At 38.5% G+C, this 13,074-nt stretch overlaps 1 protein-coding gene across 14 annotated transcripts in view; it reads left to right on the forward strand.

The window, feature by feature from the left end:
- EBF3 (EBF transcription factor 3) overlaps nt 1-12,826 on the forward strand; it is a 120,353-nt gene extending 107,527 nt beyond the window's left edge. For 5 of the 14 annotated variants that reach the window (XM_067000898.1, XM_067000900.1, XM_067000901.1 and 2 more), the window contains exons 12-16: nt 258-323; nt 1,001-1,178; nt 2,387-2,575; nt 3,005-3,202; nt 10,074-10,275. In XM_067000898.1, coding sequence (XP_066856999.1) covers nt 258-323; nt 1,001-1,178; nt 2,387-2,575; nt 3,005-3,202; nt 10,074-10,105 — 663 coding nt within the window. In that variant the 3' untranslated portion in view covers nt 10,106-10,275. Of the gene's footprint in view, nt 1-257; nt 324-1,000; nt 1,179-2,386; nt 2,576-3,004; nt 3,203-10,073; nt 10,276-10,355 lie in introns of those variants that run through there. The other 9 variants (XM_067000903.1, XM_067000904.1, XM_067000905.1 and 6 more) reach the window with 4 other exon arrangements.
- Nucleotides 12,827-13,074: the final 248 nt, after the last annotated feature.

The raw sequence follows: 13,074 nt of genomic DNA on the forward strand, positions 1-13,074 counted from the left end.
GTATCTAACTTTGACTTCAAACCACAAACAGTATTTTCCTCCAAAACAAAATACCTTCCTATCTTTGTAATACATCCTCTAAATATAGCAATAGCACCAGGATAGTGTGTGATATATTTTCCCCACTTTATTACTTCCTCATAATTATAGACGCCACTGTGAATTGTTAACATTATCGTACTTCTCTTTTTTTTTTCTTCCTTGGAGCAATGGCTTCATTTAGTGAAACATGACATAGTTTGTTTGTTTTTCTTTAGGAAGTATTACTTAAGAGGGCAGCAGACCTTGTTGAAGCCCTATATGGGATGCCCCATAACAACCAGGTGGGTCACAAGTGCACTTCTTGTATACATGCTTACATATGTAAATCAATACCTGCTATTTGCAAAGCTGGCAAAGCATCAACACGCTCTTTCTGTACGCTGTGTGGTTTTGCCAGCCACCTTGAGGGCAGTCTGATGTGATGCAATGCTCTAAGGGAAATGCTTCGTCTTCCCATTCTCTTCTCACTGCTAGTTTGCCTATCAGAAATGACAATTAAGTGTAAGGCGCCAAAAGCATAAGCAATCATTAAGGCAAGAGAATAACCTTGAACTCAGTCCAAAATATACAGTGACTAATGGGAAGTCCTACATAAATCTGCTAAACAGAGCGAATAAACCATACTGCATTTTGCAAACTGCTGGAAATACATCTACTGCACTGGATGAAGAAAATATGTGTTTACAATTTTCACATGGCTTACAACACTAACTAATTTTATGTTCATTTCTTTATCTCTTTATATGTACTGTGTTGATGTGAGATTATATAGCACTCCAGAACAGAGGAGGGAAAACAGAAAGTTCATTTGACAAATAGCAAACAAACAAATAGCAAAATTCCCATGCTTACTATAACTTCACATGAATCTCTTTTATGGATTTTAACATTATTAGAACTTTGAACATTTGCACAAATAAGTTTCCTAGTTGTTAGTAATTATTTTGTATCTTTATAGGAAATAATCCTGAAACGAGCAGCTGACATTGCTGAAGCGTTATACAGCGTGCCACGCAATCACAACCAGATTCCTACTCTAGCCAACACTCCAGCTCATACTGGCATGATGGGAGTGAACTCATTTAGCAGCCAGCTAGCAGTTAATGTTTCAGAAACATCACAAGCTAACGACCAAGGTATGTGGGTTTTCAAGAGTTAATCCTTCATGTTGTTGGCTGCGTTTGGACAGTGCCTATTAATATTAGCTAATGTCACCACTGTGTTCTACCTCTTCTTCTCCCCATAGTCATATGTCTGATCATGTAATGAAATGCTGTCTTTAACTTTCTCATAATACTTAATTCTTCCTGTTCTTTAGTTTACTGTTATCATAAAGCATCTCTGGTGGAAAAAGAAACTGGCAAAGTATAGAAAGCTCTTTATTATTCACAGTAAATATACAATGTGTTTGTTTATTATAAAATAATTATGTCTAGTTATTTCCACCTGTTTTTTTGAGTATTTACACAGATAAAACTAATTTGATGTCTGTGATTTTAAAGTATTTTGTTTTTAAGCATGTATGACATATATGTTACTAATAAAAGAAATAGTTGATGTAATTTACATTTTGTAATTGAAAATGCATGTAGCATATTGCATTTAAAATTAATTTTGATACTAATGAAAGGAGTGAAACCAGATTATTAGATATGTTCAAGACCATATTTTTTTGCTTGCAACATAATTATTAAATTGATTGCTCAGATAGAAACAAATTGTTGTTTAAAATCCTGATTCTGCTATCTTTCCTCTTATAAGAGATTGTCTTTTAATGCATTTCCAAGCTAATAAGCCTTATAAAATTCTGTACTTGATCTTGAATTAGTTTTCACTGATGACTACACCTTATGAAAGTATCAGCTTATTGTTAGTATAAAAATACCAATCATAAAATGAAAACCCCGAAACAGCCTTTTAAAGTAAATCACTGCAACAAAAAAAAAAAAAAAAGTTTTTCTTGCCAGCTCTGGCGTATGAAGGTCTGGAGAGGCTGAAAGTTCATTCAGTGTGTTGGTACCAGGCAGGAATCAAGCCTGTTGATAATTGCTACTAAAGACAAACGTGAAGCAAACTGACACAGCTGGATCGAAGAGAGCTTTTGTTGGCTGTCTATGCTAAGAGGAGAGACAACATAGAGTGCTCGCAGATGATTTAAGTAGGGTTGGCGTGATAAGGTTATCTCAAACTGCAAGAGTTGATAGGGCAGTAACAGACAACTTAGAGCAAAGCTGTGCAATCAATTAAAACTGTGTAATATATGATGCATGAGGAAACCCCCCAGCCCTAAGTTTATATTATAAAATAACATTATTTTTTTGGGGTGGGGGGGTTTCTAACACAGTAGGTTACAGTCGCAACACAAGCAGTGTTTCCCCGCGAGGATATGTTCCGAGCAGTACTCCTCAGCAGTCCAATTACAACACAGTCAGCAATAGCATGAATGGATATGGCAATGCCGGCATGCCCAATCTAGGTGTACCAGGTTCCCCTGGATTTCTTAATGGCTCCTCAGCTAACTCTCCTTATGGCAGTAAGTGTCTATTTTTGGTAACACATCATCATATAGATTCATATTTACTACAAAATCAAATACTTGCATTGTTTTGATTTTCTATATTGTGAGCTACTGGATAAAAGGAGGGGTGACTCTGGAGGCTGGACGTAAAAATGAATATAATAAATTGATCTGTTTGTGCCATAATACAATCTCAGATAGAAAAAAAAAATTGGACTGCACAATTTGTAACAAAAGTCCAACACAAAAGAGTTTGCCTGTTATCCAGAGAGTGGCCAAGCCAAGGCATTTCATTTCTTTTTTTTTTTCTTTTTCTTTTTTTTTTTTTTTAAATATATATTTATATATATATATATTTTAAGAGGCAAGGCCCTATCACTCTCTTTTTCCATGTTTGCCGTGAAAACCTCAATCTGAGTCCTGATTATTTTTGCTTTATTGCAGTAGTGCCGTCAAGCCCTACCATGGCAGCCTCTTCGGTCACCCTCCCTTCAAACTGTAGCAGTACACACGGCATTTTCTCATTCTCACCTGCCAATGTCATCTCTGCAGTGAAACAAAAGAGCGCCTTTGCTCCTGTTGTCAGGCCCCAAGCCTCTCCTCCACCATCTTGCACCAGTGCAAATGGAAATGGACTTCAAGGTGAGCTGGATCTCTCTCAATTTTCCGTGTATTGCTTTTTGGTGCATACACTAAAACCCTTGATCATTTATGTCAGAGAAAGGTACCTTACGATATTTTTAAGTTTCTGGTGCTCTCATAGTGATGTGAAAGTAGGAGAAGAAGTAGAATAGTACAAATGATATGCTAAGATTTTTTTAAAATTTCTGAGGTCAATTTTAATACTTACATTAGAGAAAACAACAGTTGTTTTGGCATTTTCCCCTAAGATTTTTTGCATTAAATATTACATTAAGAATGTATCCCTGAATGCTTCTTAGAGGTTTTGCCTACTCCTTGCATTTCCTTGAACATTTTTTTTAATACAGTTTTATTGATGTTTGGAAACATCAACATTTCAGCATAGTGTGGTGCTATTTCCTCATTGTACGTATGATGTGATAGTCATTGTAAAATACTGCAAATTAGTATAAATCAGGTCAAGTTCTTACTCAGCAAGCTAACCTTCTCTTGTACTAGCTAGCCACTAGTGCAGCGAGTTTACATGCTCATGGTCCTAATGCACTCTCTTATTGTAGTGTTAAGCTAGTTACTTCCATAAGTGAATATCCAAATATTTTAATTAAGGCAGGTAATCATATATATATATATTTAATCCATGTGAATTCATGCAGGTAGTATAATGAACAATTTACAGATCAGTGGCAGAACTGACATGGTCACCTGCTGGTAGTGGGGCAGAAGGAATTATCAGACAGTGTATGTTTTATATAGGAATATCAATATGAACAAATAAAGCTTCCTTTATGTGGCATATTTTAAAGTTGAGGAGATAGTATTGTCAGATTTATTAGAATAATCAAAAAGGTTTGCTTGCCTGCATTTTGCAAAGAATGAACCTAGTTCTTCAGGGCAGTACATTGCAGCACTTCAGATCAGAAAGAAAGCCACAAAGGGCTGCAGACACTGTTATCCTAGGGGTCGTGACTCCTCTTGACTTTCTTAGCTATGACAGGTAACACAGTTGTATTTATTCTTAGAATTGCCATCATGATATCCATAATCTAAAGACCACTCACAGAAAAACAGATGGAGACATATATTTTGATTTGTCAAACTGCTTGTTAATTCTGGATACCTGTATCTTGTGGTATCTAGCTTAGGGCACTTCAGAGAGACATAATCCTGCAGAACTGCCCACCACCAAAAACCCTGACCATACCAGACCAGTATCTCAAAACGGATGTCCCTGTAGTTTGTTATTAACTTCTTGGTCCAGAGAAGATAACATCTTGAGAGCTTATTAAGCACTCAGGTCAATGAAGGGCTGAGGATACAGCTACAAATCTTATTGTAGGGTAGATGTTAAAGAAAAGGATAATTAGATTAACAATTTATGTCATTGCATAAGTCTTTTTAGTTGAAGCTTTACTATGCTGCAGTAAGTAGAAAACTATACCAGGTACAAGCAATACTCTTAGAGAAGATTATCCATTCATAAAATAATCCAGTGGCCTACTCTCTTCTTTAGGTAAAACCAACCGAACAAAACAAAACAAAACAAAAACACTAGTATAAAAATTAAATACTGAAATAAAATAAATAAAATAAAATAAAATAAAAAAAATAAAAAATAAAATAAAATGTGCTAACACATGGCTTAGATTTGAGTCAGCTATTCTGTATATTCTGTAGTAGTTATTTACATATATAGTCCCATTAACTAGTTGATATGGCTTCACTCTGAAAAGACCTAAATTAAAATTATATAAATTTCTATAATTTCAGTATGTAAATAAAGGTTTTTCCATTAGTTATTCAAGGTTTCAGGTGCATATATGATCTAGATGATTGCAAAGTGGTATTGTCAGAGGAGCCCGAGCAGGCTAAATGCCCAGTTCCCAGCAGATATCGAGCACCTAATCTGTTTTGGCACCTCCAAACCACCCCAGTAATCATCCATCTTCATCCTCAGGTGCAAAATGCTCTTTGTGTAAAATCCTGGTAGACCACTTTGAATCCGCCAATGCTGATTTTGTTAAGCAGGTCAGGAATTCAGCTCTAACTCTGAGACCCAAGGCGCAGCTGCCCCCTGTGCTCGGGATGCTGTGACCCAAGCAGCAGACCTGGCACCATCCACAGAGAATTCCCTCCTGCAGGTGTTGCTAAAACTCTAAGGATTTCTGTTACGTGCCCCAGAGACCTAACTATTGCATTACGGAGCTGTCCCTGCAACAGTGAGCATTCAGAGCTTCTAAAACATGAGGGTACTTAGACTTAGGGCTGTGCAGAGACTTCATTTTTTTAGTTCAACAGCCAAACTGAGAATGGATAGAAATGTTGATTTGAGGAAGAAAAATAAAACAGTCACATTTTCCTTACCTAGCTGAGACAGTTAAACCAAATCTTTTTGTATTGAACAAAATGACACAGAGATAACAAGGATGTCTTTCTGGTCTGGTGATTACAGCACCGACTTCCAGGCTGTGGCAAAAACTTGAATTATTTATGCAAAATAGCACTGCTCCAGCAGGGGAAACTGTACCTCTCCTCACTCCGTGGTACTAAACATCGCGATAGTTAGGGTGCTCTAACACAGTGTAAAATCCATGGATTCAAGTCCTGTGGGCTGCGGAGAAAATCAAATCGTATCTGACACATGCTTGGTGAGTTCCTTCATCACCATCATTTTTCCAGCCGAAGCTGCCCAGTTAATTCAGTCTGAGCTGACGGGAGGTTTCAGGATGACAACACTTGCCCCAGCTGTCCTTACGCGCTGAACCAGTGCCTCCACCCGAGGAAGCCAGAGCCCAGCAGCCAGACAGGCACGTTCTGGGGTGGACTGGTCGTGTGCTTCCTTCATGAGGCCTCCTAAGGAAATGCCAGCCATGCAGGAGATGCTTACTTGCACTGCACTTTACCCGTATGACTATTTAGGGGAGTTCTGCTTCCTTCTTGCTATTTTCTTAGCCATTTTTTTTGACGCTGAGCCCTTTGTAAAGTTTAATTACTTTCTTTCTAATCACTGTACAAGAGGCTGGAGAGTTTTCTGATCATCACATCATAATACATTTTCTGTGTTAAAATAAAACATGGAATTCAAGAGCTGCAGTGGTCCTCAAGCACCGAGCCTCACTGTACAGCTGGATGGGAAAGAGCTGAGCAGCAGCTGGGAAGCCTGCACCATGAGGAATGGCCATGTCTGTTTGGTCAAGCCAAGACAGAAGCAAGAGCTCATGGTCACTAGTGTTTGTTTCTAAGGTAAATCCCACAGCTGATGGATCTCACTAGCAAAGGATGACATGCTCTTTTAACCTAGGGCAGGATATCCTCTCTGTCATTGCTCGTTACTTTCTCCCCACATAGGCTCTGTTCTGAAATAATTGCCCATTTTTTTCCTAGGTAATTTTTTAGGGGAGGTGGTTGACCACGCTATGGCAAGACAGCAGCATGCTGACACAATTGGGCCATACAGCCTCCTGCTATTCATATAAAACTTTGTTAGTACTGTGAACAGGCAGAATCAGATGAGAATATGGCAAAACCCTACATGCAATGGCCCTTCACACAAGGGTAGTGCTTTCATAGGGAGCTTGGGGGTTTATTGCAGCAGTTCTTCCTAAGTAAACCCCTTTGGGATTTGACTGTGTGTGAAAAAATTGCTGTTCTTGGTACGCCTGAGATGGTGAGGAAGCAGGAGCAGAACTAGGAAGCTTTTCCCCTCTCCCTGCCTCTTAAACCCAGCACACCAGGAGCAAAATTCTTGCTACCAACCAGCATGCCCCAAAACAGCCACGGTGTGTTGTAGGACTCACTGCCAAGAAGTGAATAAAGAGAGGTCTGTAACTGTCAAGGGGACTCATTTTTTATTTTTATTTTTTATTTTATTTTTTCTAAAGACATCCAAGACAGAGGCTTAGAAAAAAAAGAAAAAGATTAAAAAAGAAGACAAACTGATGAAATCTAAGAAAACCCATCACGTAGGCAGTGCTAGCCAGTGCTAATGTGTAGTCTCCTTTGCGTCACTCATGATCCGTTCCTCCTTCGGCTGTGCAAACATGCATCCTCTGCCCACTGATACTGTAATTAGGGTCAAAACTTGGAAACTGCAGCCTGCAGAGTGAGATGTCCCTGTCTCTGCTGCACTGCAAGTATGACTCACTCCTGTAAGTCTGCAGAATAGGGCCTTTGGGCCTTATCCAAAAAAACACAATCTTGTTAACTTTGTATGACTTCCATTAGATAGCCTATGATCAGAAAGTTAAGTACTTGCACATTTTTTTAAGAGCAGGATGCTAGACTATGGGTTCTTTAGGGCAGAGAGCTTTTTCCTGTTTAAAACAATGGACATATAAGATATAAAATAAAATTTTTAGCAAGAGAGTGCTGGCTTGCTGTAAAGTTGGAAGTACAATGTGTTCAGAATTCAGTTTTCAATTGTAATTTACTTTTTATAGATTGTGAAAATATTGCACCCTGGTTAAGCTTTATGATTGTAATGCAGAGCAAAAGGTTCTCTACATCCCTTTAAAATTCCATCCTGCTTAATTTTCTGGTCTTCCCCCGGATGAAACTATTAAAAGTATTATTAAAAAACTAGCCACCCATTTTTCTTTAGGAATGCATTTGGTATCAATTTGCACAGCAAGAAACACAGTGCAGAAATTCACAACTGTGAAATGTCACAACTAAAATAAATAGTGAAATAAATGTCTAGGGCACCAATTTGGCACCTCCTCCCTATTGTGCAACAGACGGAATTTGACAACTATAGCTGAATGGCTTGAATTAAAGATTTCAGAAAAGTATGCAGCAGGCAACCTATGTTTTCACACACCGGAAGCCAATCATGAGATTTACAAAAAACATCTGATTAAAATGGATAGGGTATTTTTACCAGATAGTTACGTGCTATTAATTAACATATTTCTCCACACAACATCTGTAAGAAAAATCTGGATTTTGTTTTCTGCTAAGTTATTATTGGAAGAAAGAAATAGCTGGATCAGTGCTGCTGTTTTGCATTTTGCTTAGTGTGCTGGCACAATGTGCAGGCAGAGGCGGCCTCTGAGACATGGCCTGTATGTCCCACAGTCACCTCGATGCAAGTGAGATGACAGATCCCTGCTGAACCTGAAATCAGAAGATAGGAGGACAGTATATTTTGGGTTGTCCTGCACTGATCCTGATCTCTGGTGTGGCTGGTTCTTGTATTGCAATAGAGCAACACCTCAAAATAAGCTTTGGATGTGTGCTCTTGGTCACCAGCACCCAGGCTAGGGGTGCTCCTTCCCATCCTCCAGGCCAGGAGACCTTCTGGTGAACATCATGGCCTCCTCCCCACCCCTGAGCAGGTCCCTCCAGGCCAGGGTCCACGTGCGTGTCATCCCCAGGCAGGCAGGGCTCAGATGGTCACGTCTCCACCATCAGGAGCTGCGGATTGCAGCCTTGTCCCCTGTTTCAGACGTGCTCTGTATGACCTAATCTCTCATTCCTGCCTGCCCTGGGGCTACCCAACGAGCCACAGCTCGTGGGGCCCAGTTTCCCACTGACTGAAAACGCGGCCAGAGCAGGAGCACTTGCGATTCTCAGGGCCCGGTGCTTGCCCAGGAGCTTTTTGTCAGGACTGTGGCACAGAAAGGCCAGAGGGGGAAGGAGAATTCAGCCTGTGAGTAGGTGGCTAAGCAGGGGAGTGCTCGGAGCTCGATGGTCCTCTGGCCCGGGCTGACGTAACATGGTGGACAGGAGGCTCAACGGAAACGTCGCATGGAGACCGAGGGCTTTTGGTAGAAAGAGTCTGTCGATAGGTGCACTGTTCACTCCTTGTTTCCAGTTTTGTGGCTTCTGTCGCTGTTTAGGTTTAAAGCATGCAGTAAAACTATAACTGGCTGCTATAGGGGATTCTGCTATGTAGGGAATGTGTATGTACACAAGTCTTCCAAACCATAAAGTTGTAACAGAGAATCTGAAATAAATTAATATTGTTGAAATTAATGAACTGAGAAATTGAAGTTCACATCACTACATGAACAAATTTATTAATATCTGTTGTACATAAATTAATGAGAAATGTCATTATGACAAAAAATTAAACAACACTAACATTAAAGATGGTCTAAATTATGTTTCTACCAAGGAGTTGACTAGAAAAAAAGCAGGAGGTTTTGGCCTCTCAGTGTTTAACTGTTAAAAAAAAATGAGACGACTGTCCAGGGATATTAATCTCCTGCCTTTTTATAGCACTTGGTGTACAGATTTCAGAGCAGGTGTACACTACTTGGCTTTGATCTTAGAGAGTCCTTGACTCGCTCGGCCCTGCTATTATGATAAAGCACAATTAGGAGAATGTCAAAATGGAGGTTTTCTGCTCAGGCGCCAGGTCTTGGGAAGGAAACTGAGGTTAGTGAGACTTCCAGTGCCGGAGCTGGAGCAGCGCGAGGTCCTTGCCTGGCGGGTGAGCTGGCCTTGCCTGACATTACCAGAAGTGACCACGCTGTTCCTCAGCTGTCAGCATCGCCCGTCCCCAGGGAGTCTGGCCTGCGGTTTGCTATTAACAAACCGCTCCGAGGAACAGCGCACGCACGGGAGCGGGGATGCTTCCCACAAAAAGGTGTCAGGATCATCGGAAAAGTAAAGGAACATTTCGCCGGGAAAGCGGTTTTGTGGTGTTTCTCTCCACTGTGTGATGCTGGATGCCGAACGACGGCATCGTTGGCCGTCATGTGCAGCCATGCCAGGACGCACAAAGCATTGCTCAAAACGCCCCGGTCCAACCCCCCGTGCTGGGCCACGTTGCTCCCGCGTTGTGCTGAGCGTTGCGTTCGCTTTGAACCAGATGTGCCTTATTCTGCAAACATAACAATAACAGCTGGTTTTTCTCTTTTTCTTTTAGCTATGTCTGGGCTTGTAGTCCCGCCAATGTAAAGTCATTTTGTTTACCTACCGTAGCACCAAGCTTCAGAGGATGGGCTTAGGGGACAAGTTTAGTATATTAAGACATGCTGATGGAAACAGTGTCTTCAAACAGAATCAGCAACAAATCGAAATGCTACAAAAAAGACTTTGTTTAAAGATTTTATTTAAACTATTAAGAATCTACATGCAAACAACCTACTTCTTCACGAACAATTCCATTTTATTGACTGAATTTTTCTCATATTTTCACATTTCTCAGTCCTGAAGAATAAGGAAAAAGCGACGCCTATTTTGTATAAAGTTTCTGATTACGTCTTGGCTATGTCTAGTACTTGCTATGTGTTGGGAGAAACTTTGTGGATGCACCATTTTGATTATCATGAAACACTGATGAAAAATGCCTCCGAACATTTTTCTGTACTCATAACTAGATTCACAATGGTTGTGTATCTCTATAATGTGAAATATTTTTTTGTGGTGGAAAAAAGGGGGCCAAGGAGGTTATGAGCCATCAAACTGGAAAAAGGATGAATATATGATTAGAACAAAACAACGGGGTGCAGGGGAGGGCGCGGGAGGGTTTATCATTGCTTAACTTCATCTTAATGAAATGGAACTTTGTAACTTATTGTAGTTAGAAATTGTACCTTTGATATTGAATTCTCTTGCCTTCAACAAGCACACTGACAGAGAAAAAATTGCTACTGTCTGTTGGTAAAAACCTATACTTCCACTGCTAGAGCTTCCTGTTAAGCAAGTGTGATCTGCAACATTTTTTCAACTTTTGCTAGCACTGTATACTATTGCATTCTTAGGCTACTGTGAAGTCTATGTTTCTTGTACCAGAAAATTGTCCTTTTGACTTCTAGATCCTTCTTCCCTAATGTGTTTTGTATGTGGTTATAAAATTGTAGACTTTTGTGATTTTGCCAAAGTTGTAGCTAAATATTTATACACTTGTCTTGAATTTTTTTCAGATCCACTTAAATATTTAGAAAAGCAAATTTTATTCCTTATGAAGCTTATAAGGAATAAAATAGTCTTATCCATTGCAACACTTTCTTTCACATAAACACTTGCAGTCACTAAGGGAATTTATTTTGTAACATATCAACTATAAATATTGTATTTATCTTTGAAATTTTGTATATTGCTTTTCATCATTTTTTTCTTGTATGTATTGGTTTTTGTCATGGCCTGGTATTGTGATGCTGAGAATAGCATTAAGCCAAGAACAGTTGCCTTCATGTTTTTCTTTTAAATAAATTAGTGTCCGTACATTTCATTTGTACTTCATAAAGTTGCTATTATTTAGACTTTCCATCCTTTTTTTATTATTTTTGAGGAAAATTCAAATTCATTGTTTATTTTTATATTATTTTTAAGTTATCAGAACAAATAATTTTGAAAAAAAAGTTGTTTGTTGTATAGTCAAATCAAAATTGTGCCACATGGCTGTAATGAATACTAGTAGAATATGTGCATGTGATACAGCCACAAAAAAAGAGGAATCTATTTTGTGGTTGCATTTCTTTCCTTTTTTTTTTTTTTGTTTTTCTTTTGTTTGTTTGCTTTTTTTTTTTTTTTTTTTTTTAAGATTGTAAAAAGTCATTTTTAGCTGCCACCCATGACTTTGCCACATAGCTGAACTGTGTTTACTGGAAAAATTCAGAGGCCTAAAGTTTAAAATAAATTCACTTCTTTAATTAAAATGTTTGCCACATTAACTTCTCTGATGCCTTAAAAGTGAACTTCTTTGAAGAACTTTTGTGCTGTTTTATCACAGGCTTACACCACAATTGTTAATCACTACTTCATTTGGATGATTTCTGGTGTAAAAAAAAAGCACAAAACTGGTGTACAATTATATCACTCCTTTACGTGTCTATTTTCTGCTGCACTCTGCATACTCCTGAACCCTGCACTGTTTAAAAAAAGATACAAGTTTCACATGAGATCAGGATCGTACATAATTTTTAAATGTTTGGGGTTTGTTTATTTAGTTTTATCAGTTTTTTATGGGACCTTTTGTAATAGACCCATAGATGACTGTACTTTTTAAACTGGAATGACCTCCGTAGTGTATTGTGGCTGTTAGTGCCAAATCCATAGTGAGAAATGTCGAGTTTTTTTTTTACTTTGCACTAAATAGTTTGCAAATGCAGCACTGCAAAACATTTTGCAAACTGCAGCAGAATTAAAGTTTTAACCAAAAAGGAGGGATCTTTTTTTTTTTTTCTTCTTTTTCCTTTTTCTTTTTCTTTCTGGGCAAAAATGCACATTTTAGTAAAGTGTTTATTAAAGGGTTTAAAAGAATGATACAGTGTATCACAGCTGATAAATGCCTTGTGCATTTATTTTGTGATAACTAATAAGGCTTAGCTAAGTGGAAAAGCCTGAGAAGTCACTTTGGAACTGAATTGCCTCAGTTATATTTTGTCTAAGTAAGGTTTTGATCTAACGAAGAGGTCACGTGTACATGTTAAGAAAGTTTGCAAGTTTCTTCATAAATGCAACCTGTTTGTGTTTTAGATTACTTAGTCAATGCACTCATTGCTTCATTGTCTCCAAATTGAAAGCTTCACTAAATGGTAGATTTTACTGTTAAAGACCCTACAATAAGATTGTTTTATCTGTACATTTTTTCATATATTTAACTGTATAAAAAATGTTCATTTTACACAATATTTAATTAAAGTATTTCTTGTCTGTGAATTTCATTTTTAGTAATTTTATCTGGTTTGATTATTAAAAAACTGACTAAAGACAAAACGAAAAAATGCAACACTGGGGGTTTCATTTCTAACTGTCAGCATTTGTAGTTATGTCTTGATTAAGAAAAAATATAAACCGTGTCTTGATTAAGAAAAAATATAAACCGTGAAGTGGGTTTTTCCATGAGAAAAGCCAGGATAGCCCAGGCAGCCCATGAGAAGACTGAGAAGAAAGCAGCCTTCTGCAGGCCGGCAGTGACTTGG

This window comes from Anser cygnoides, chromosome 7 (genome assembly GCF_040182565.1).
Source record: "Anser cygnoides isolate HZ-2024a breed goose chromosome 7, Taihu_goose_T2T_genome, whole genome shotgun sequence".
Classification (NCBI taxonomy): Eukaryota; Metazoa; Chordata; class Aves; order Anseriformes; family Anatidae; genus Anser; species Anser cygnoides.